The 25741-nt window shown below is 39.4% G+C and overlaps 1 protein-coding gene across 24 annotated transcripts in view; it reads right to left on the bottom strand.

Moving 5' to 3' along the window:
- picalma (phosphatidylinositol binding clathrin assembly protein a) overlaps positions 1 to 22189 on the bottom strand; it is a 38443-nt gene extending 16254 nt beyond the window's left edge. For 11 of the 24 annotated variants that reach the window (XM_076749879.1, XM_076749882.1, XM_076749884.1 and 8 more), the window contains exons 1-14: positions 22097 to 22179; positions 21633 to 21868; positions 9402 to 9544; positions 9046 to 9121; positions 8853 to 8955; positions 7319 to 7412; positions 7046 to 7157; positions 4914 to 5020; positions 4757 to 4798; positions 2575 to 2586; positions 2315 to 2400; positions 1908 to 2031; positions 1409 to 1542; positions 553 to 638 (exon numbers count right to left, since the gene is read on the bottom strand). In XM_076749879.1, coding sequence (XP_076605994.1) covers positions 553 to 638; positions 1409 to 1542; positions 1908 to 2031; positions 2315 to 2400; positions 2575 to 2586; positions 4757 to 4798; positions 4914 to 5020; positions 7046 to 7157; positions 7319 to 7412; positions 8853 to 8955; positions 9046 to 9121; positions 9402 to 9544; positions 21633 to 21762 — 1249 coding nt within the window. In that variant the 5' untranslated portion in view covers positions 21763 to 21868; positions 22097 to 22179. Of the gene's footprint in view, positions 1 to 552; positions 639 to 1408; positions 1543 to 1907; positions 2032 to 2314; positions 2401 to 2574; positions 2587 to 4756; positions 4799 to 4913; positions 5021 to 7045; positions 7158 to 7318; positions 7413 to 8852; positions 8956 to 9045; positions 9122 to 9401; positions 9545 to 21632; positions 21869 to 22096 lie in introns of all 24 variants that reach the window. The other 13 variants (XM_076749883.1, XM_076749886.1, XM_076749888.1 and 10 more) reach the window with 3 other exon arrangements.
- Between the last annotated feature and the right edge of the window lie 3552 nt (positions 22190 to 25741).

The following is a 25741-nucleotide window of genomic DNA, read 5'->3' as shown; positions in this document are numbered from 1 at the left end:
AGGACTTGGAAGTAAATGTGTGACTTTTTCATGTTTAATATTCAAATAAAAATCTGATAAGCTAATTGCTGTTTCAGCTTGAGCTGATCTTAGCAAATAGATACCCATTCACATATAAATGGGCTGAGAATATACTGTGAATGCAGTACATATAGTGTTTGCAGAGCCAGTGGGGCTAGTTGATGTTTAACAGAAAACACCAACTACAGGTCAAAATACAGTGTATGGCCAACACTACAAAAAAAGACATCAATTAACACAAGCTCCAGTACTGGGCTTTTAATAGTTTCCATTAATAATACTTAAGTTTTGTATTCTCAGCTTGTCTTTAATTCCATTCTTCTGTGTTCATACACTGTGCATATAATGTCATTTTAAAGATAATAATGTAAACCTCAATCCTTCCTTTTTTACAAAGGTAAATAAATTCTAAGGAGACTGAATTTGTATAGTGAGGGGAATGTTTGAGTGATGTGTGTGTGTGTGTGTGTGTGTTTGTAAATGTGGTGGCAGTGTGGATTGAAGAGCTGCCAAGCAGAGCGGCACTCTCACCTCCCCATGTGCTGGTGGTGGAGACAGGCAGTGGCTGCTGGAACGCCGGCTGCAGGTCCAGCAGGTCGTTGGCTGCCTTGGAGTTGCTGCGGGGAGCAAGCAGGAAAACAAGGGCATGGAGGATAAATCAGTCACTCATTGACAAAACATTAAGTTCACTCCTCAGTTCCAAGGTTGCTATTAGAAGAAGAGAAACATGACTACTGTTTTGTCCTTTGCAATGCAAGTGAATCTCCACATTATTTCTTATTTCTGTGCACAAATTCTGGTGTTAAAATCATTGACAGTGCTGTGATAACATGTTACGTTGGCCCCATTTGAAGTATTGTAGTTTGTATTGTATTTTCTTGCGCAGCGTCTAATGTTATCAGTACTGCTGCTGCAGCGTCCCAGTTTCTAAACAGGGATCAAAGTTTCACGTAATCTTAGAGAACTGAGAACCTGTGAAACCATTTTAAAATGCTTTGTAACAACCACTTGCACTTAAGTAGTCCTTCCAACTCCATTAATCAACATCAGTCTACCAACCTCTGACGTGTAAAAGCACAGAAAACTTCAACACACAAAACACAAAATGGATTTAAGTCCAGCCAGTTTAAATCAGTCTTCACATTTCCAAACTTTTATTTATGCCATTTAATAAATAGAATGATCTGATCTGCATTCATCTCCAGCTCTGAAACATCAGCAAAAAAGTATCTGGTCTAAGTAATTCATTGAAGAACTGAAAAAGTGGATGATTGAAATATATGTTCATCTGCATCTGAATTTTCAAGCATTAGCATTTTGAGAAGCCGTGAAATTGAATGGCAGTCACTTTAAGATAAGTGCCAGAGGGTAAGTCCTGTGGCCTCACCTGTTGGTGGAACTGGGGGTGGAGAAGAGGTCGATAGCAGGGGCTGAGTTGATGGTCCCGCCTACTGTGGAGACAGGGGAAGAGTCTGTGGTCGCTGTTCCAGGATTCTTCTGGAGCTCTTTCAGACGCTGCTCCTACAATAATTAGGAGCCTTGTGTTAGCAACACAGAGACTAATTTGTATTCAACTACTCAGTATGATTATACTCAAAATAATTTCTTCAACATCAAGCATTTTGCTTTAATCTGGCAGTTCAAAATAGAGATGGACAGAAAATACGGGGAGAGTGCTAAGGGAGTGACATACAGCAAAGGTCGAAACAGAGATGTCAGAATCACACTGTATACATCTCAAACCACTAAACCACAGGAATGCCTGACTATTCAAAATCTCTAACAACTGTTAGGGCTATGCATTTAATATTATCACTAGGAGGGAGTCCTAATGACATGACTGGCTAGACTAAGCTAAAAAATGTTGGTGAGTGAAGAACATGTACTTTTAGTGCTTTTAGGCGAGCCTGCTCTTCTTCCAGGGCTGCTTGTTTTTCCCTCTCGTCCACTTTGGTGAAAGATATGCCGGTGTTGGCCAGGGAGGAGACAGCATTGGAGAGGGTGCTAGCCCTGAATCAAGGGACAGACAGAAAACAGTGACTCACCAAAAACCATTCCAGGGCTAACGAAGAACTGTCTGTAGTGTCACATTTTATTGTCGTCTACTGTGTTCTGAATCGTCACACATCAATTAATATTTTAACTCTTGGAAAAAGTTCTTTTTTTTTTTACCATCTACTGCTGAAAAAAAATCTGTCCAATGCTATCCAGTTGCTTAAACAAATATGAACCTCTGCTCTGAGTCTGAATGGCAGGGAGCCAGATTCAGTGAACAGATATGAAGCAGACCTACCTGCTGGCTGCTGTTGAGTCTTTGACTTTCTTTCCCTCTAAAGAGGCCAAGTGCTGCTCCAGGGCATCCAGCAGGCTGCTGGGGGCCTAGCGTGAATGTCATTGACACACATTAAGTTTCAAAGATGGAGCAAAGCCTCACACAAGATGTCCTCTGAAGAAAAAAAAAAACACTGAAGCATGCCAAGTTATTGCCAAGAGTCCACAAACAGAGCTACTCTCAAATACAGAGACACAGAGAGAAAAGGTTCAGATACTTACACAAACTGTAAACTGAGAATGAAGAGATAGAAGGAAGGGAAAAATACAGAAAATAAAGGTGGTAACAGTCAAGATGTTAGGAAAACCTTTGGGTGAAAGCTGTCTGATTCTGGTTTACTTGCTAGTGACAAAGTTCTACTAATTACATAATGAGCCTCAAAATAAATGCATTTTGTGTATAATGCACCACTTCAGCAGGTCACTGGTCTGTGTAAGATGGACCGGTCATAGCCCAAGCTAAAACCCTTGATTCACACCTTTATTTGCTGTATGACGTGCAAGGTCAGGAGTGAGTGTGAGTTGAAGGTGTTTGGAGGTGCTATAGTGGGCACATGCACTGCCTGCCTAGCACAGCACTTGGTGTTAAAACTTGGCAGGCCTGGAGCTGCAGGAGGTTAGCAGCCTGTGAAAAGATAATAATAGCCAAATTTTGGAAGTTCTAATGGAGGTCACTAAAGCTATTTTAACACTGTGGAATAATGCTGTGTCAATTTACTTCACACTGTAAATCAAATGCTGATGCTTATGACAGTATATTGTTAAAAAGCATGACAATATTGATCTTACCAAGTTAGCAAGAGTTTGTCCAATAAATAAAGTTTTGTGACAGCTCTCGAACTGAGACTCACATGATGCACACGAGCACCTAATAGTGGGTCTATTAGTGTTCCTGTGCTACTGGATAGACAAGATATAAATAAATAAAATAATCACATATTTCACCCCCACTGTAAGTAACTGCTTACAGGACGAATAGGCTAAAAAAAAGGCTAAAAAAATCTGAGTACCAGGTAAAGCAATCATTAAGTCATCAGTACTGATCAACAACCTCATGAACGTCACACAGATTTGTGTTATGCCACAGAAAATAAGTTCTTGAATTCCTCATACATCAAAGAGGTCAGCTCACCCAAATCTGAGACTTGCATGCTGATTGTTTTTGTTATTTCTCAAGGTTGTGATATGCTAACTTGTTCAAGCTGGTACCCAAACACACTGGAGGTGAGTGAAATTTTGTTAATGGTGCCCAAAGCACTGGGGTTGGGACTGAATTCTCAGTGGTGGATATCTTACAACCTCAGCACATAAAACAGAAACTACAACCATAGCTGGATGCCAGTTGGGTTCAATGACAAATTGTTTTTCTTGTGATTGGGTCAACTAGTGCTTTAACATACTTAATGGTAATAATACCTACAGTATTCCACCACTGCTAGCACAGTACGCAGGGGCAGGCAGCAGATGTATTTACTTGTCACTCAAATGAGAATCTGAGTGTCATTTAAAGCAGGTGCTACTGCACACTGACAGTATTCCTCATCTAGAACATTATTCTATGATTTGCCACAGAAAAGCATATTTATGTGCTCTTACTTAGCAAATAATTGCATGTTACACTGTATGTATATTCTATCAATATACAGTGGCATGAAAAAGTTTGGGTAACCTCGGTCGAAAATTTTGTGGCTGTAATATTTTAAGTAAGATTGCTTTTTTAATTTCTATCTTTTACAGTTTCAAAATAACAAAAGGGAAAAGGACCAGATCCTGTTGAGGTAGTCCATTGTGGATTTTGAAGTTTTATTTACGATCATTATCGTAGAGGCCATCCTCTTTTCATCCTTAGCTTCTTTTTTTTTTTTTACAGAGAGCTATCTGAAAACACTTTGCTATCTTCCTATAGATGGCCTTCTCCTGCTTTGTGGGCATCACTAATGTTCATTTTCAGAGTGCTCAGCAGCTGGCCTTGCGTAAGGATGACTGTGAATAAGCCATAGCACTATCAAGCTAATTAAGGTCAGAGACCTTGGTAAAAGCTATCAAGTGCTCAAATCTCTTAGGGTGCCCTAACTTTTGCAAGGTGCTCCTTTCCCTTGTTTCCCCAATCTAAATTGTATTTTATGTTGTTTAAAATGGTGCCAAGGATGTTTCATCTTTAACTTTTGGGGATCAGTCCCATCTATTAGTCACAGGAATAGAAATTTTGACCAAATGCCACTTGCCACTGTATACACATTAATAAAAATAAATAATGTTAAATCTACTATTAATTCCCCCAAAGTTGGCCATTCTCCTCCTTTTAAATAAGCAAAGCCAGCAAAGAGATGAGGGATAAAGTAACTGCAAAGATGCCAAAGATGCCGAATGGTTATCTTTGGTTAGAATTTGCATCTGGGCTTACCTGAGACAGATCTGGGATGTCCCCTCGATCAATCCCCACTTGCTGCAGGAAGAGAATAAGGACCATCAGAATTTGGATGTAAAAAACAACCAACCCATTTAAATGATCCCAGGCCCTGCTGTAATTACTGATTGGCTGACATGGGGTCCTGACTTACCTCTGCAACTTTGAGGAACTCTGAGATTCTTGTCATTCGTGTAAGGAATTTCTTGTAGATGTCAAGTCCTTCTTTGCATTGGACTTTTTTCATGTCAAAATATTTCTCTGTTAACAGAACAAGAAAATAAGCACACCAAATATTATGATAAACATACTAGTAGTAGTAGTACTAGTATCACAGGATATATACATCCAATTGTCAGTCTCAGCAGACAGACTACATTTACATGAGCAAAATGTTATGGGTTTTATCCTTTCTCGAAAAAAAAAAAAAAAAAAAGAATTAAAGATTAAGACTAACAAGCACACCACTCCTTTTTCATTTGTTCAACCAGCTTCTTGAGAAGGTTGGCATTGCAATATTTGTGCATATCCAAAAACCTGTTGATATCCAAGTCTTTCATAGTGTTTAAAAGTAGGTGTGTTTCTCCTGCTGACCAGATATGTGGGCCGTTTTTTTGTGCATGCATTTCTAGCCTCGCCATGCAAACTGCTGGCCAGGCAACGCACAGAGCTGAACATAAACAGGCAGAAGGCTACACCAATATGTTGTGAGATTTGCATAGAAAATACTGAAGTCTCATCTTATGATCATGATCTACAACATCTTAGCAGTCCTTCAAATATACAAAAATAGATACATTTTGTAGTGATCCACAATGATAAACTTTGGACATTTTTTGCTCAATGTGGATAAATCTAACAGCAGAAATCACAGAGCAGAAATAAATGTGACAGCAGCCAGTCAGTCTGCTGCCTCCCTGCTCTCTGTGTCACTGCCTGTTTGTACAAGGGTGGGGCTGAACTCCTCCACACACAGACTGGACTGCAGTTTAACTTCAGAGTAGAGTCCACAGTGGAGGGAATGAAACAGACTTTAGAACATATTTCAGTGGAATGAAAGACAACAATGCTCACGGCTCTTCATCTATAATTGCAACAAAACAGAAATGCTATGATCAGTTTATCAAATGCCTGTTGAACAAACACAACGGAAACTGGCAGAAATTTGATGTCTTTGGCCACTCTGCCTACAGTAACTTGCTGGCCCCCCACACATCCATACAGAGCTTGTTTTGCTAAAGTACTGAAAGTGACCTTGCATTATCCTCCAAAGCTGAGGAAAAAAGGTAACATGGCTTCAAATATATGGAAGTGGTTTGGATATCTGAAAAGCCACAATCATGTGCAGATTAAGATCTATTACTAAATACACCATTGGTCTGTGCCGACCAAGACGGGAAACACAACTAATCTTTACCCTCACCTGTAAAGGTACCATACCAGCAACCACACCATTATTTTTAGTGAATTACAAGGTAAGCTAACTGGTATTGTTAAGGCAGATAAAGCATGTTTGCAAACCAAATGTTTACATTCAGATATTATTCAATACATTATTTTATCACAAAATATATTCTAAACCACGCTATGTTTGCACACTTAAATGTTTACATTATGTTATTCCGTGTTCTATTCAGGCTCCAGTCATTATCAGGATGCTCTCAAACTAGAAGCATTATCAAATTATGTATCGCGATAAATATAGATATTGATCAATATGGAAAAAAATCACCGTGATCATATTTTGTGCCTTATCATCCAGCCGTAGTTTTTCCTGTTTCACGGTCTGAAAACGAGGCATAATGACAATTGTTTTTTGTCAATAAGATGACGCCATAGTGGGCAGCCTTGCCTGGCAGAAGCTGGACAGTGCATTCTCATCATGATAAAATGGGAGAGGAAAGCATATTAATTTTAGGCTTTGGTCAGAAAAGAATTCATGAGGTCTGCAGGGAAATACTTTGCAACAGCTCCTATAAACATTCTTTGTTAGAGGTCTGTAGTCCCAGGGAGCCATCAGTTTTCTGGTCCTCCATTTCTCTGTTAATTAAAGACTTACATGAACTGTGCTGAAATGCTAACAAGCATTCCCTAAGCATATCCTTGCTTTCAACACTGAATGCAAAGATTTAATAATTGAAAGGATTTCATTTTGTCTTTCACCCCATGGCCATTGTCCCTCATTATCTGACCCCTTCAATCATAATGCACAGGGACACTAAGGAAAAGCCGACAGTCCAAATAGCAAATTTGCAAGGCAATGCCAACACAAAAGCTTGCTTTTACCCAGGAGGTTGATTATGCCCTCATTGTATGCTGCAAACAGTCGGATCGCATCTTTGAACAGAAGCATGAAGGCTGCATTGATCACACCATTGGTCAGTTCATTGGCATTGACCTGGAGGAAAGGTGGAAGTGTTGAGAAAAGTCAGTTTTAAGTTTCGAGACAACCATTTTGAAAAGGCACTGAGTCTCAAAAATGCAAATTACACATTATATATGGAAGTGTCAGCAACTGATTTAGATGCCAACCAGTGTAGCCCAACACTGAGCACTCACATTGAAATCGAGTAACACATCCATCTGATTTTGGATGATAGGGATGGTCTTGAGGAGTTTCTCTGTGTTCATGGTTCTCATCACTCCATCAGATCTGTGGAAAGAAAAGGAAAGAGAATGCTTTGAAAAACATATTTATTACAGATATCTTTGAGCCTGCTGACACCAATGGAAACAGGCTTTCTAGTTTTGATTGCTCATTACTTGAGGATGTTATACTGAAAGTGGACATGGCTGAATCCTTATGAAGTCACTGAATCAACACAAAAACATTTGCATCAATGAATCTCTCCTTGCAGTGTAGTACTTCACAATGTCTTAGCTGACACTGCAATGTATACATGTGCAACAATCCCACTCGATAAATAACTATAGTTACACTACAATAGATGCAAATAATCAGTCAAATAAAGGTCCACTGTGCCCAGGGCCAACACAGAGGATGGAAAAACTAGAATTACTGCCTCACAAGACTTGGAAGGGATTTAATAAAAAGGTATTCAGTGTAATGTTTGGCGAAATGGAATTTATCCCAAAATATGCTGTTTTCACGTTTTCCAGGGGAGTCAAGAGGACTGATAGAGAGCTTCATCACATGGTGCAACAACAATCACCTGAAGCTCAATATCAGCAGAACCAATGAGTTTGTGGTGGACTACAATGCTTTAAATATGGATGTTGCTGCAAAGCTACAAATTTGATAACATGGATCCTTCACACACATCATCAACCTGGCAGCACAAAAGATCTATACAATCTGCAGAGTTTCAAGGTGAACCGTCAATCTCTCCTTCTGTTCCTGAGTTATGGTGTGGGGTAACCGCCAGAAAAGTGTTTTTGCAACACACTATGATGTCATGGAATTGTGAATTTCCCTTGGGGATGAACAAAGTATCTATCTATCTATCTATCTATAAAATGTCATCACATCATCCTTTTATCCTATGAGACATATAAGTGACATTTTGTCATAATTATTGAGTTAGGGCCAAAAATACGTTGTAACTGGTCACAGTAACCTTTGACCACCAAAATCTAATCCAAATGACCATTTGTGCCAAATTTGAAGAAATTCTCTGCAGGTGTTCTGAGATACCACATTCACAAGAATGGTGCAGACAGACATACATACAGGCGAATGAACGGACAACTCAAAAACATAATGCCTCCAGTCCCAGCTATTGCCGGTGTGCAGGCATTAAAAAAAATCCATCAAAAATGAAACTTTTAGCTAACAGAACCTACCTACTTACCTACTATATTTTTACAACGATGAAGTGAAGCAAAAACAGGACCTCTTTTCATCAGATATCTGCATATATCTGATGACCTTATACAACTTTTCTAAAAGCTGTCACAATGTTTTTTGTAGGAAACAGAACTAGTGGAATGTTATCTTTTGTTATCATTCAGAAGATACCCTTGCAAGTTTCTGTAACAAGAACACTGAGATTTGTGGCTCAGGCAGAAGTCAACACTAACACCCCAGTCAGTTACAGTGAACACTCAAAAGTGGAAAATGAAGTCTGCTTACCCTCTTTTCACTTTAGTGAAGTCAAAAGCGACTTGTCTGTAGGACACAGCCTTCTCATTCAGGTAGCGGCTATACCTTCTTATGAACGTTGACATATCATAACCTACATTGAAAACAAAAAAAAGTGAGGGGGTGATGATAAATGTCAGGACACAGATGAAGCTTATTGCTGCACAACGTGTAGTGTTTATACCTTGTAAGCCACTTTTGTCCAAAAAATTGCTGAGGTTGAATAGCGTGTTCCTTGAAGCCAGATATTGTATAAATCTCTGCAAGAAAGAAAACGTATAAGGAACTCTGTATGCTTGTACAAGTAGTGTTTATCATACATGGGGCCTTTGAGCCAGCTCACTGTTGTGCAATGAGCAAACTGTACTTGTGGGCATGTCCCATTTAATGCACTACTAAATACACACACATCTTATACCATATGTCAACATACTGCATGCTGTAAAGGGATTTATCAGATTGGTCATTTAACAACAATCCTGTATAATATTTCCACCCAGTTCAGCAAAGGTGGAGAGCAGTTATTACTTAGGTCCTGACCTCATTGCCGTAGACCATCAGATGGTGCGTGGTGGTGAGGGACTTGAATACAACCACCCAGCTGGTGTTGGTGGTCCTCTCAAACAGTGTGTCAGCCAGCTGAGGGATGTTCACATTCATCTCATTTGTGCACTGAATCAAATCTGATGGAGGAGAAGGAGAGAGAGAGGAGGGGTCAGATCACACAGGTTTGCTGTTCAATGAAAGCACATATTTCTCCACGCAGCTCGCGCATTTCCTTTTATCTGTTCCTTCCCATAACAGTGTGCTGACCAGAATCAATAAAATACTGGATGGCAGCAACGGAATGCTGGTGAGTCAGAGTTCAGGTAAATAGAGACTTTCAGGACAAACAAACAGTTCTGGAAAGCTATGGTACACGAATATCTGACAAGCTTTCTGGAAGTGGGCAGTCTCATAATCATGACCCACAAGGACATGATTACAAAAGTGACAACTGTTTTTGGCACTGGGAAGTGAGACTTTACTTCAGAAAGAGACACTGAGAGTGTATTCAGCTCTGTTACTGAGAAAACACCATGCATTATCTTGAAAACACAAGTCATGTTGTCCATGACCTTTTTACTATTCACACGTATACCCACACAAGTGGACATACCTGTGATAGCACAGAGATCCTTAACATAGATGCCAGGACAATACGCCACAACCATCTGCCCTCAGGTGAAAGCAATGCTTCCTGGTTCCTCTTTACATGAAAGCCACGGGACTGATCAATGAAGCCAGACCTCCCCAGTCTGCTAATATATCTTTGTACACAGAACCCTCTCTCAGTGCTGTGTGCCCATTCTTTACTGCACATCTTGCACTTGAACTTGATAGCAGCCTATGATGCCACAATTTTTGATCTTTTACACTAAGTGATAACAGTGTAAATATGTGAAAGGTAAAAACATGCTCAATGTAAAATATTTATTATGTGGATACCTTTTAGTATATCTATAAACTGTTTGATATTCTATGTTGGGATAATCATCTCAGATTTTAGAGATCACAGTAAGATGAAAATGAGTAGTGTGGGCCTTTCACTAATCAATCCCCGGACCCTCCAGGTCTGATACCCGGCTCCTCCAGTCTACATGCCCATCTGTCCATGGGCAAGATACTGAACCCCAAACTGTTACTGAACTGTACTATACTGTGTGAGTGAGTGTGAATGGGTGAATGTGGCATGTGCTGTAAATGTACTGTCATCTGATTTCTACAGTCCCAGGACATGTAATCAAATATTAGCAAATTTTGATGAGGCACCAAAGGACTGTCTTGATTTTGTCCTCTTCCTGAAAAATCCTGTGACAGAATAGCTGAAGAATGATGCCAGTTATCCAATATTCATACACATCAGATGCAAATAAGAGGCTTGGCAGACAATGTAAATAAATATTTAAGTGAATTTTACATTTGAGGGGAACTGAATGATCCTCTCCAGACATTACGGATTCCTCAAGATGTTAAACTGTTCCATTTTTATGCCCCCATTAGTTTTATTAACTGTGTTTTATTGACTGTGGTATTGCTGTAGATTTAAATTAAATTGGAAAAAGTTAACCTTCAAAGAGGATGCCAAAATGGACTTTGTTTTCAAGTTAATTAATTATGCTTTTAAGTTTTAAGTAACATACTGTACATAATAAATGACAGGAATCGTTCCAACCATTTCACTTTATGAAGCCACATCAATGAAACAATTGAAATATTTTGTTTAAATTAATAGTTAACATAAACTGTTGTGTAGGAGGCGGCTGTGCTACCCATTGAGGCCTGTTTACATGGGTGGTCTATGAATCCTCCTCAGTGTTTGTTGAAAGCCACACAAAAGGCTTTTTGCTTTTTGCATACACAATAGGCCACCCATGTGACAACAAAAGCCTTTTCAGATGTAACTGAAATGGCTGTGGGGAGTACACACTCACCAGCAACTTTCTCAACTGGTGTTCCTGAAATTTGTTTTGTATAAGGACAAATCACAATAACCCGCGACTCTTGCTCATCAGACTGACAAATTATAATACTTGCCGCTGGACGCATCAAGCACACAAAAAAAATGAGAGTAGCAACTGGAAAAGTCTTCTTTTGTATACACAGAGGAGGTCAAACTGATATGTGGAATCTATCTGAAATTGTCCTATTCCTGTCAGCAACTGACCTTCTGTTGTAAGTGTTCTGTCTCACACATGCTGATTTTAAAATGATTTGAATTAAAAGAGAAGAATTTCATCATTAAAAAACAAACAAAAAAAAGAAACAAATGACTGAAACAAGTGAAGTCATTTTAAAATTATTTAAAGTCAGTTGTTAAGAATAGTAACTGTCTCTAGTAACATGGATTTTCTGTACAAAGATCAGATCAGCACTCACTTAATTCTTAAAGTCTTAAAAAACTGTGAAGAAAGACATTAGGTAAAAAGCTGCATCCAGACAAATAGCATTCAACAAAAAAAAAACCCCATAATGAATAGTTATGAACAGTACTAATGATATAGTAATGATAATAATGAATAGCTTCTTCAGTCCTACAAAGAAGAAGCAATGACACAAGTTCAGTTATTTCTACTGAGAATCGCTAGAGTTAAAACACTGCTGGATAAATCTGGAACTGTTTGTAATATATATGAAATCAAGTACAACAACTGCTAATTGAAGCCAGTGTGAAAGGCATGATATGATTTAAAAGATCTGTTTTATCTGCTGAACAAGTTCAACTAGCATCACCCTCAAAGGAAGAGCTCCACTTCACATCAGTGAGTACAGTGTTGAGAACAGTGGCTTGTCTCTTCTACGTCTGTCCTCATCTCTCATAATTGTCTCTGCTGCGAAATGTCACTGACAGGGTTAAGCTACCTTGTGGTATTCTGAGAATGTGTCAAAGCAACCATTGCCCCTCCCTGTTTGTGAAATAGTGGGATGTGTGTGGAATTTATTCGAAACCCACTGACTTCCCTAAAACATATTGTTACGGAAACAGAACTTAAATTGTTAAAAGCCTAAGCAAAATTTTCAGAGACATTGACACAGCTCTTGGCAAATATTACCCTTAAAGTCTTCTGTCAGCAAAATTCCTGAGACACAGTGTGCCAGATGAGACAAAAGGACATTATTTCCTGCTCTTTATATTTTGACTTGGCCCCTATAATCACACTTGAAATGTCACTAAATGGACTGTAACAAGAAGCGTATAGAACCCACACACAATCTGTGGGCTGGATTGGGCTGGTCATTTTATCTGGCCAGCAGGCTCATTTTAACTGTACATTTTTTAAGGCCTGCTAGCAGTCCTCACCACAACAGATCTGCATAACAAATCAAACACACTTCTGTACAGTGAAAGGTCCACTTGCAGAGAAGCATTAGCCCATAATTGTAAATTACACTTGCTTTTCCTTGTGACCCAGATTTAAACTGCCGTTAGTGCCCTCTCTCTCTCTTTCTCTGTTCTGAAAATCTGTTTATGTCCACACACTCACTAGGGAGGTTCTGTATACCAGTTTCATCACAAATGTTTTATCAAAAATAATGTGCTTTACTGTGCTTGCAATGACATGCAGGTAAAGGGATAGGCATGATCTCATAGAACTGGAGTTACATAAAGTAACTATTTTCTTCACTATAATGCCAACATCTGTAACACCAAATTCTCTATTGTTGACAGGATGGCAGCACATTTAATGCACCACCCTTAGGGCAAGAAAGCTCATGGTTGGCTGCATCTTGAAGGTCTAGAAAGCATGACAAAAAACAAAGTCAAAGTCAAACAGGGTAGCTGGTAGAACTCAAACAAGAGCTAAGTTGTAAGATGCGGGGTTCTCTGATTTTCTGAAGGTTTGTGCACATGGAGGATTTCCAGTAGGGGTAGCATGTCAGGGTGGGGGATTCAAGTGGCTCAGCGAAGATGGCTACATTTTTAGATGGAGCTGACTGACGGTGTACTCAGAAGGTGAGAAAGAAAACGATGTGTACGCTCTTTCACAAAAAGGAGGTAAGTGTTAATATTGACATATTTGCACTGGATTTCTTGGACAACACACACGAGACAGATAAGTTGTATGTGCCATGAAACTGCATTCCGTTTAGATTCTGATGTATTTGTGTCAATAAATGATGAGACATCCCTTCTATCATTCTTTCTCTCCTGTTACAACCACTGTTTTAAAAAGTTTGCTGCTAAATTCAGACAAGTGGTTTAGTGGTGATTAGCTGGTTTGAGTAGGAAAAAAATGAAATGTGAATATTTTCTGGTTTAGTCCTCTTGACAGTTAACTCAATATCTTTGGGTTGTGGCCAGAACAGATTTGATTGACGATTCTGATTTCACAGACAAAACAATGAATCCATTAATCAAGAAACTAATAAACGATTAAATGACAATAAAAATAATTGTTACTTGCAGTCTGAATAATAATAATGCACTCTGATATAACAGTGCAGGAGTTAACAGCGCTCACATTCATTAGTAGTAAATTGATACATTCAGTTTAACATTCACCAAAATGGGGAGCACATTAAATAAACATGCTCTTTTCACACGTTCATGCACAACCCTGCACATCAGTTATATACTAGGACTCCCAATCGACTTCCCCTGCATAAACTTTTACTAGCCCCAGGACATGGGATACGTCTGACCTGGCATTAAGAGTCAGATTTAATAGGTTGTGCAGTGTCTCACATGCATCTGCTAAATAGGAAGCTTCATAAAACACAACAAACATCATATATATATATATCATTTAGTTCAAAAAGATCACCACATACCAGAGGCAAGGCTTTTCATGCTCAAGGCTGCAAATGCAAAATATACAAGCCGCCAGAGAGGAGAGGCTATACAAGGACCCACTGACTTTTAATTAGTGATCTGTGGTACACGTTGCTGCTTTATGGCTAAGTAGTCAGCACTTTAATTTAAGCTTTTACTTGAGCAGCTTTGCTAAATGTGTGTACTTCCTTACTGGATAACGCCCAAGCAATTCTCAATTAGATGTATCTAAGTTTTTAAATGACGTGGAATTTCTAGATAACGTCATTACAACATGTCTGGGATGCTGCGGGCCAAGTGTGGTCACTGGAATCTTGCATGCTTGTAATCAGCAACATAATTGCCAGGAAATCCATCAAAAGTAACCCAGTCAATCTCACATTTGATAAATTCAGCTCCCCTGTGCTCTGGGAAGGGGTTGGGTTATGTAATGACTTCCTGTTGGCTGTTTACCCTTGGCAATCCAGTTCGCTTTAGGAACTAGAGGAACACTTCCTGCTTCAGGAAATGTCTGATGTGGGATAAAGTGTACATGGGGCCCTTGAAACTTTACGTACACAAGTGTAAAATTCAGATACTTTGATGTTTGATTGGAGAGTGAGCAGGAGTTAGGACAGAGGTGTGTATGATAGGGAACAGGTTACCTATGCTCCACTTTACAGATGGGCAGTGGCACAGCACTTTCTGGTAATAAGATTGTGATGAAACATTCTGTGTCACAGACATATTGTACAAAATAGAGAAACTTAAGTTAACACAAATAGCCAAGAAGTTGGCGAAAAGGCATGTCTCTCTTGTTGACAAAGACTTGTTCGCTACATAACTGTGGTCTCTGCTGGACTACAGAAGCAAGAACGTCACAGTAGCTAGTTCGGGTTGTGCTATTGAATCTCACAGGCCTTGCAGAGTCACAGCGGACTTGACTCCATTCAGCTCAGCAGGTGGACAAGGCATCAGCACTCTTTTTAAGGGCCGTCACTTGATGCCACTGCGGTCACATGCTCCTTGTACAGCACTACATTCAGTGTGGGGAGAGTGAAGAGAGTGAAGTCATGGGGAAGGACCTCTGAGAGCATGCAAAGGTGAGTCTGGCACTATGTTTCAGATGAACCGTGTACAGACACAGCTGAGGCTACAGGGAGTGCAAACTCAGCAAGAAAGAGTACACCACCTTCACTAATTTAACAATACTTCAAGCTGCACTAGCTGGATAAAATTGCCAAAGCAATAAAACACAGTCACATTCTGATCAGTACCGACTGCTCAAATAAACCTGCTCTATTCTCTGTATCTAATATGACACTGAATTATGTCTCACCATTAAATCCAGTTTCAGTAAAAGCTAACAGAGCACCATATTCTCAAAACACAATCTTTTAAGGCCTTTGAAACCTCTCCTCTAAACATTTTACTCTTTCATCAACAACATTTTCTCTTGTACTGCACGTTTGCCAATATCTCTTTTAGAAAACCATGATTACACACACAATTTCTGCAAATTGACAAACCACAATTACTATATAAAGTTTTTTCACAGAACAACAATGACCACAACCAGCCATGTAAATTTGTCTAACAGGGCATACATTTCCAGTAGGCAAGAGTAACATGGTGCCTGTAGAGAACAAGATAAAACCAAAACCACCATCCGGCCATCAAATTCAAAACAGGTGCTACATGAATGGGATCTTTCAAAGTGCCATTTTCTCCATATATTTCCCCTACATGTCCCCAAGTGTGTGCAGTAATATTTAACACTCCTTCACTCATTTCTCTGTTACGAAAACAATAAAAATGCCATACTATTCTGGATGTTTGCCTTTAATGTAATATCCATTTAACTAGGAAGGGAGGCAGGAGGGAAAGAAATTTGATGAACAGGGCTCACCAGCCAAAAAATTCGAGGCAGCCTTTCCAACTACCACAACTTTACGTCAGATAGAACATTAATTAATTAACACATGGGTTCTTGCAAATTCTAAATAGTACACTACAGACTACAAGACGTCACAGGGTCCATTCACATGGCTAAAAATCCTATGGGAATTTCTTCTTAAGTCAACATGTTTATGCCAGTACCAAAGGTCAACAGCAACTGCTGATTCATACATTCATCACCTCATGAGAGACCTTTGAGCAGTTTAAGAGGAGTGTGTAATGAACTTTACATAATGGCCATTAAACTGGACAAAAAAGATTGCTGCCATGCACTTAGGCTGCTCACTTTCCAACAGCAACTCTCAGTGGAGGAAATACCATACATTGCATAACTGTGAAACTACAAGGCCACAAATCTATACTTTCATTCACACTGCTGGGGTGTAAATGGCACTAAACTTATATGGTACACATTTTCCAGCTTTCAAACTTACTTTAAACAAACACACAAGTAAATAAGATGAAGTTGGAAGCAGGACTTGATTTGTTCACCCATTACTTATCCCTGTCTGGTAGTTACAGAGTCTTTTTAAAGTTATACGATGGAGTTTATCTAGCACACCAGTGTTAAAGAATGTGAACCGTGGCTCAGCGCAAATGCAACACGCAAATGCAACAGAGAGGGCAGAGAGCCATATCTCACCTGCAATCCAGACAGGAACAACACAGGACGGCAGCTAGACACATAGAGGCTACATCTGGCTGGTCAGGAAATTTCAAACACAAGTGCACCCTTCAGCCTTCTTTAAATACCTCAAACCTAAGTGAGATTCCAGCTAGGCAGTGGGTCTCTTCATTCCCTCAGGAAGAGGCTTCAGTTCAGCAGCTGCACAGAGGAGCGCCATATTACCTGGTTGTCTGAAATCAGGAAGGTCACTGGGACATGGCCTCATTACTGTAAACTCCATCAGCTGAAAGCTGTGGTTATTCAAAAACCCACGTTACAACATCAAACATGGCGCTCCTTGCTCAAGCTATGCCTAAAAGTACAAGGTAAATGGACACAGATTCCACGCAGCTCCAAGGGGCTGTCAGCAACAGCAGTATGCTGTTTGCTGCTGAACCATTTCATACAAGAGAACAGAGCAGTGTGACAGAACACACACTTAATCTAATCCTCAATATCTTACAATAATTGTCTTACTGGGATCTTTGCTTAGGGTTAATGGCACCATTTAAATGACAACCAACTGACATGAATGTAACCATCTCTGAAGGACAGACATGTCACTGAGAATCTTATACCATGTATCCACCAGGCTACTGATGGCTACTATTCAAATTGAACTGCGATGACCAATTTACATGGTACGTGCACTGCCTATTTTCTGTTTGTGGACCAAAGAGCTGCCAAGTTCTGGTGCCCGTTGTGCCCTATTTCTTTTGCAAGGCTGACAGGAGCAGGCCTAAATCTAAAATGAAGCTGATTAACAAAAACAGTTAGCAAATACCAATAGGGCTGAATATTGTCATAGCTAATAAAATTGAGACCTAATGCACCAATACGTAAAAATATAATGTGATGCTAAATTATAACTTCACTCTGTTTCTACTATACAGAGTGGAGTAGCATTATTCACTTTTCAGCTGTCTAAAAGTATTTATTTATTCATTTGAACAGGGTCGACTTAGCTGCTCTGACTGTTCAAACTGATAGTCCATGGACAAATGATGTTCATACTGGTTCACAAACGAGAACAATACATAAAGTCTACCTGATGATGCTCCCTGAAATGCTACCTGAAGCAATGAGGAAGACCACAGATAAAACACAAGCCATGTGAGACCATTAATATCAGTAGATATTCTAATATAAAGAAGGATTCATGGTGATTTTGCAGGAGTGCTGGGACTAAAAAGTGGCTGCATGGTATGCATCTCTTATTTGACTGACATGTGAATACTGAATGGCATGTCACTGTTTTTTGTATGCCGCTGTCACTCGGCTTATGGCACGTGTGAACATAACTGCGATATAATCTAAAATTCATATCACGTTTTTTATGGTGCCAGCATTATATCACAGTGTCACAAAAATAAAAGCGATACTCCAACCAAAACATGATTCTACCTCTTTCAGTCTATTCACAACAAAGGGAACTTATCTTGAAAAGAAAAAAAAAAAAAAACATTTAAAAAAATGCTTCGTTCAGTTGCTCAAAATAGGTCTACATGTGTTTTGGAAGGAGTGACCTGCCCCATAATGAATGTTAATTAATAAATGTAAGGTGATTCATTCTCGGGGGTAGAAGAGGGCTAGGATTAAGCATCTCAACAGCATTTATCAGGCAGAAAACCCAAAGCACATGAAAGAAAGTACAACAGTCAGTGTACCATGTGGTTCGTCTATCAAGTACATTTACAGGGCACACAGCCTTTGTGTAACAATAAAACCAGCTGAGCTGCAGCATGAAGTGTGGAGATAACGGTCTGGTTTTGTGAGATGCCACAACAAGCAACATGAAAAAACAGTTTCCCACATCCCAACTACTACTTTCGTTGTTTAGTAAGCTTCAAATGAAGCTTAACGTTCACGCAGTTTCTCTCGATTGTCACTCTATATCAAACACTCCAAGTTTGCTCCAGTGTGTGGGTGTACAATAGGTTGTTTGCAGATGATGTCACGTCACTCTTTCGTTGTGGCGCAAACTACAGATAGAGGGCCAGAAGTGATTTTCTGCATATGAATCACTGTAACACACACTCAAAATGCCTGTTTGCATTGTTCACGGTTGCTTCGATTGATCAAACCAAGAAACCACGAGGAGCTTTTATTGAGTACCAAATGTTGCTGCTCATTGGGGAAAAAAATGCAAGAAATTGACCGAAAAACGGTGGAAAAAAACACCTTGCTAACTGTCTGCGGTGGTGGGGAGCCAAGTCGGATAATGGTGGAAATGGTGTAATATTAGTTATTTTTTTAAATCTATGGTGATAGATTTAAAATAATGCTACAACCAACACAACCAACACTTGTTAAATCAGTGTTAATAGTTTCACATAAGACAGCTGAATGTAAATAACATATCTTGTCTTGTTTCACGACGATCCATGTCTTTCGTGGCATTTCACTGGACTTTTACCAGTGTTTAACCTAGCAAACAACTGTAACGTAAACATCATCATTCAGCACTGCAGGGCTGAAAGTTTGCTGCTAGGTTAATCCACATTAAATCAGCGTTAACAGTTTTACCTAAAAACAGATAATATTCATAACGTGCCCTGCCTCATTTAGCGACAATCCACGTCTTTAGTGGTGTTTCACCAGACCTTTGCAAGTGGTTAACCTAGCACACGACCGTAACGTAAACGTCAACATTCAGCACCGCAGCGCTGAAAGTTTGTTGCTCGGTTAATCCACAGAACAATAAAAGCCACGCACCCTCGCAAAAACAAAACGACTGTCATCCTGGAGCACTTTGGTACCGAGGTCGTGGACCCGACCGCTAACAATGTTTTCTAGAGTATGTCTGAATGAGTAGGTATTTGGTTATATCTAATTTCTCAGTAGCAACTTAACTTTCAGTTCAGTTGAAAAACCGCTCCTCTTCATCATGTCAGGGTCACATCCAACATATGTTCCGATTTTGTGTTTGTAGCTTTCTCTCATCATTCCATCTAAACTAGCTCAGTAAGAACTTTCCTGCATCTCATCCGTTGCAGTTTTCACTTCCGGCCCTCCATCTGAATTTAATGTCATGTGACTGCAAACAACCTATAGATACTACTGGCCACATGAGCTGCAGAACATGCTAATGGCAAGTTCAACCAGCAGAATAAAGAGTAAAACAACATGAAAAAAATGACAAAATTTACAGATTCTAATTTTGAAGTCTGTATCAATCCACCCTTGAGCGTCACCTTTTAAGATAATCCTGCTTTGTACTGGCCCTCAAAGCAGTCCGAAGTAAAATGATTAGCACACACATGTAGCCTGAGAGTTTTCTAGTTGCGGTGGGACATTTCCATCAAGTTAATGCACCTGGCCTTCGCTTCTGACTTTTGTGTTGGTTGCAGCAAACAATAGAGAAATTGCTCTGTGTTGCTTGTAATGTTAACTTCCGCATCTTCGTGTCACCAGAGTCAGTGTATATGGCGAGGAAAATTGTAATGTCAGTTACTAGATCTATCTCCAGTTATATGAGTATGTGCACAGCCCTGTATCTGCATGATATCACAGCCACAGTGAAGCACATTATTTCTAAGAAGCTAAGACATTTGCTGACCAGCATATGGGACCTGAAAAGGATATGCCACTCTTCCACCGCCACATAGTCCTTCTCACCAGCTTGTGGCAATTCTTTACTGCCATATGCCACTGCTCACTGCTATGTCAATACTGTTCCACCTAGAGATGCCAAATAGGTAAAATGTCCACATATGATGTTTGATTGGTTGTACAGACAGCACCATGGACATCTGGTATAGACAGACAGAAACTCAAAAATGACAAAGGAAGTGCAAGGCTGTCTCCAAATGCACTAAAAGAATGACTGTCAAAGTCCATGAAGGTGGATAGATCCCTATATTAATAACAACTCCAAACTAAAACTAATAAAAAAAAAAGAGAGAAATTATTGTGAAAGGTTGATCTGGCTCTAATCCTGCTGAGTATCAATTTGCTTGTGTGCTCTTGATAAAGCTGCATGTCAAAGTCCACAACCCCACAGCGACTTCCCGAAATAGATAGGCAGATTCAAGAGGCACCAGGACTGCTAGCCTCGACAGAATACTGTACCAAGCTTTAAGTGATGTGATTAGAGTAGCATACACTTAGAAAAGAGAGTCCCACCACAAACACAGCTTCACATATATGAAGCCTTGGAATCTGTCACACTGCACACTGCTGGCTACCTGCTGCATTATAACGTTATGTTTTAGCAGAATAAGATAGCAGGGCTTATTAAAAGCTGAAATACTGTTAAAAATCGAGTTGTTGGGTGGAACCGAAGTGTCAAACTGAAGTGTGATAAATAATTCAGGCTGAAATGCTAATTTCATCGGCTATAGAAGTTAGCCTTTTCAACTAATCTAGTTTCCACAAAATAGCGACATTTGTGTCTTGACGTTTGTCTCTCCAGGGTTCGCTGGCCAACACTTTCCTACTCGGACTTAAATATATATGTAATGTCCATGTAAATACTGTGGATGTCTGGAGAATGTGGTTAATCATTTAAAGGACAAATGTTAAAGCCTTCATGTTAACGTATTAGCATGGACAAGGACCCAAGCTGCTAAAACTGAGCCCAGTGCCAGGGACACACAGCTTGTCATTTACCAAAAGGGTTAGCCGTGCTGCTTTCAAGTAAAATAGACATTTTCGAGATATTGAACGGCTCTACAAACGCCTACACTAGCTTAAATAGTAAAGTACCACAGCCAGACTAAGTTAACGTAACGTTAGTGTTACATGTATGTGCAGGCCTCACAGCCACAGACACAGCAGTCAGACTGTGATGTTAACATAAAAATGCCGAATTAAAACAGCTACATTAATAACCAACAAATAGGATACTTACAATCCAAATGTTTCTTTTTTGGACCCATTATTTCATGCGTGGTCGCCTTGCACACAGTTTTGGAAATCGCCGACCCGGTGACACTGTGCTGAGCAGCGGTTATCCTGTCTGTAATGCTCTGTCCAGACATCCTGTATCGGATCAAATAAATGGTCACCGTTACAGAAACGCTTCCAAATCCAGCGGAACAGCCTGGGTTTTGTGGACGGTGTCGGTCTTCAAAGGCTCTGTGCCACCTGACAATATTGGAGGCGAGAGAGAAAGAGAAAGAGAGAGAGACAGACAGAGAGACAGAGACATAGAGAGAGAGGACATAACGAGACGACGGCAGGCGTTATATTTCGCTTGTAGGCTAGCTGGCTGCTAACTGTTGGGGAATAAATTCACCCAAACAACTTTACTAAAAGATTTTGACTGAAACTGCAGTAAGACACATCTATATTTCACTCCTGTAACTTACGAACCTTACGAACCAGTCTTTTAATCGATCCCTCACGTCTACTCTCTCCTCTTCCCGTCCAAGTCTTTCTCACATACCGTAGCTACACAGACAAAGTAAAAATAGATCATACTTCCGGACACCATTTTTCACAATAAAAGCTACATTGAGCAAAAATTAAGAAAAACGAGACATGATACATATTATCATCGACTGTATTTTATATATATATGAAACGTAGGTACACTTCACTTTTAGGAAGTTTGTTGTTTGAGAAACGAAAGGGTCGTCTAAATGGGTTTATCACCCATCATTTTAATACCATTAACTGCGGATGAATTGAGTTTGAGCTTTTATTTTGGAGCCCGTACACACCACTGACAGTGTCGTTGGAATTAACAGTTAGCTTGATATGGCTAGTTCTCGCTTTCTTTGGTTCCCACGCTGAATCCTGTCCAATTTTTCACAGCTCCCCCCGCGCTAGGTTTCAATCATCGTTTAAATGGACTGAGGGTTTTGAAGGAAAATGGCGGGTCTATTTCCTGACCAGCCCTGACTTCTCATAACTTTTCCACAAAATGCAGCACACATACACCGCACATACAGACGCCAGCTTCCTGCTGTGCCGTGTTTGGTCCACCTCTGCTCTGCGCCTGTCTGTGATTCTTACCTTTCACAGAGCTTCATGCTGCCTTCAGGAACAGACTGAATATACAAATATTGAGTTCAGTGACTCTTGATTGTTGATCAACTTTGATGATTTACATTAATTTACAAATCAAATATTCATTAAAGTCAAATAGTACTTTGGAGACATTCTCCATCTGTTTTGTTATCACGTGTGTTCTTTATTCTCATCGTTTTTCTTTTTTTTTCTTCCCCCCCCCCCTTTTTTCCCTTTTTTTTTTGGTTTGGGTTTGTCAAGGTTTCCACAACTAACTGGAATTTCTAAATGTGCCTCACTGTTCTCTTAAATATAAATGACAGCTCAGGCTGGTGATTAGGATTCGATTTGATGAAACCTTGATCAGGATGAAACTCATTCAGCAGGGTCACTCATTCATTCTCTATAGGAAGTGGTAACATAAATTGGCTCCAGAAACTGGCTGCTTGGGTTCTGTGTCCTGATGCCATGCAAAGTAACCAAAATGATGCTTTGTCAGAGGCAGCCTGCTCTTGGGGGCCTTTTGGCCTGCTTTGCATGTCAAGTGGTACAGATCTATTTTGGGATCCAATGGAAAATATGAAGTGAAACACATGGTCATACCATGCACACTGTTTTTAACAAGCTGCAAAGAGTGCAAATAGAGAAAAGGTAAAATAGCTTACATTTCAGCAGTGCTTTGGTTATCTAGGGACCCAGACAGGATGGTTCCTGCGTAATCCTGAGAAGCTGATAGAGGACAATGATTGAATCACTTCTATCACTGACTCAGCCTCCATGCCATGTTCCTATAATGACCTCTTGGTAACATGAATGCCACAGAAAACTTAAACTTCCTCATTTAGCTCCCCAGTGGTTTACACTTTGTTGGCTTCTCCACACTAAGTCAAGACTTAGTTGGCATTTTACTTTATTTATAGCACATGCACATGCTCTCTATTCCTCACCGTCACTACATATGGCAGAACTTTGAGGACATCTAGTGGTCAATAGTCAAAACTATGCTACTACATGTACAGTGTGTACACCTCTCAGAGATTAATATTTCATGTATGATACATTTATTTTTTTTTCTCATTTTTTTAAACAAATCTTGTGGCTCTCTCCCCAATATCAATCTCAGCTTACATTTTTGGATGCAGTTTAGCACAAGGGTGCTCTGATGCTGTTGCACATCATCATTCTGTGATGTTCAGTACATTCCTGGACTCTGTGATCAATTGTTGTCATTTTCCACCATGGACCACTAACTTTGCCTGTTTCTCTCTCAGTGTTTTCCTCAATTTCACCCAGGAAATATACTTGTTGACAGCAGCCATATACTTGTTTAAGTTGAAGGTATTTCAGTGGTAATATATGTATTTATAAATGAAGCTAGTTAAATGCATATGCTAATTGATGTGCATGGGGCATCAGTGAATGATCATAAAATGGACTCATGGGAGCTCATATTTTTAAAAGATTAAATCCCAAGGGACCTTAGGAACCATTTTTTAGGGAGCTGCGACCAACCAGTAGTAGATCTTTACTGTTGTTGTTTTCTTTTGTTTTGTTTGATTGTTGTGTTCAGTCTCATTTTAGGTGAGCTGGGAAAAAAGGAGATGTGACTTTATGGTATGCAGAAGGTGACATTTTCAACATACTAAACTCATGCCGAAAAACAAATGTTCTTTGAATCTTTTCAGAGCGAAAAATGAATGAGTATAATGCCTCAGGATGCTTGCCACTGATAACAGACTTCTCTGACATCCTCATTTAGCTCTGAGAAGGTGCACTTCATGACTAGATAAGCCCTCTACTGTTTGCACACCCTGGGAAAAAAAAGAGGTGAGTGTTCACCAACTCAGTTTGGTTAAAAGTGGATTAAATGCATTTGAATCAGCTGAAATATTCAAACTGTAATTCTTTTTATTATTAAAAAAAAAAGTAAATTTGACCCAGGGCTGTAAGATTAACTCTTGATACACAAGATTCCACAAGTTTATATAAATCAATGAAACAAACTGGTGCTCAGATGATTTGATGCACTGGGTTTTGCCTCTCAGGCTACATGCAGCTGCCTTATTAGTGAAGATTGTTGGGGCAGAATGCAGTATGAAATGAACACCTGCAGACTCAACTCAAGGCTGGAAAGAGTTTCTCAAACTACCTTTTTCAGGTGTAAAAGATTATATAATCTATGTTTCAATTTGGAGTTGCTATATTCTAAAATATGCTAGAATTGGACAACTGTTAAAAATAAGATGGTAAAGGACAGTCTTCTTTGTAGTCAAGATGCAAATACAAAAATGATCTATCAGAAACGATGAGGTATATACGAAGGAAACTAAAATGATTTTACATAGGGCTATAATACAGAGCTTAACATAGCATTTCTACTTTCTCATTATTTTTATGTATTATGGATATCATAATTTGTTATTTGCTCCATTAATTCACGGGATTTTTTTTTTTAATTCATCATTGTCTCTCCCAACATCTGAATCAAAACCCATGTCCTTTATTCATCTCGCTTAGACCAAGTCCACATTTGATAACTGAAAATATACATTTACCAGATACATGAGCACAGTGATAATTAGGCACTTGAGCCATCATGACAAACAAAATCTTTTGTTAGAGTTATATTCTAACCTGACCTATGCACTTAGTATTGTATTCAACACATTACGCCATCAAATGGATCAAAAGATATGATACATGAAAAATGTAACAAAATCAGTTCATATAATTTCAGTTAATTTCATACATATGTAAAATATCATTTAATGTCTTTTCCTTTCCTGCAACAGCTACGCATATTGCTCAGGCAGAGAATGCATCTCCCCCTGAAGAATGTATTTGTCATGTATATAATGGCTATGTCAACAGGGAGGACAAGCTTATACAGGGATACTCTCTGAGGGACGCTGAAAATGATGCAAAGACTTGGCTTCTTGTATGGGTTCCAAGTGATGATATTTTAGCCGACAAAAGCTGAGAGACTTGCCCTTTCATTTTGTCAAA

The sequence above is a fragment of the Chaetodon auriga genome, chromosome 15 (genome assembly GCF_051107435.1).
Source record: "Chaetodon auriga isolate fChaAug3 chromosome 15, fChaAug3.hap1, whole genome shotgun sequence".
NCBI classification, from domain to species: Eukaryota; Metazoa; Chordata; class Actinopteri; order Chaetodontiformes; family Chaetodontidae; genus Chaetodon; species Chaetodon auriga.
Note: the sequence above shows the minus strand (reverse complement) of the source record. Positions and strands in the feature narration are given on the sequence as shown.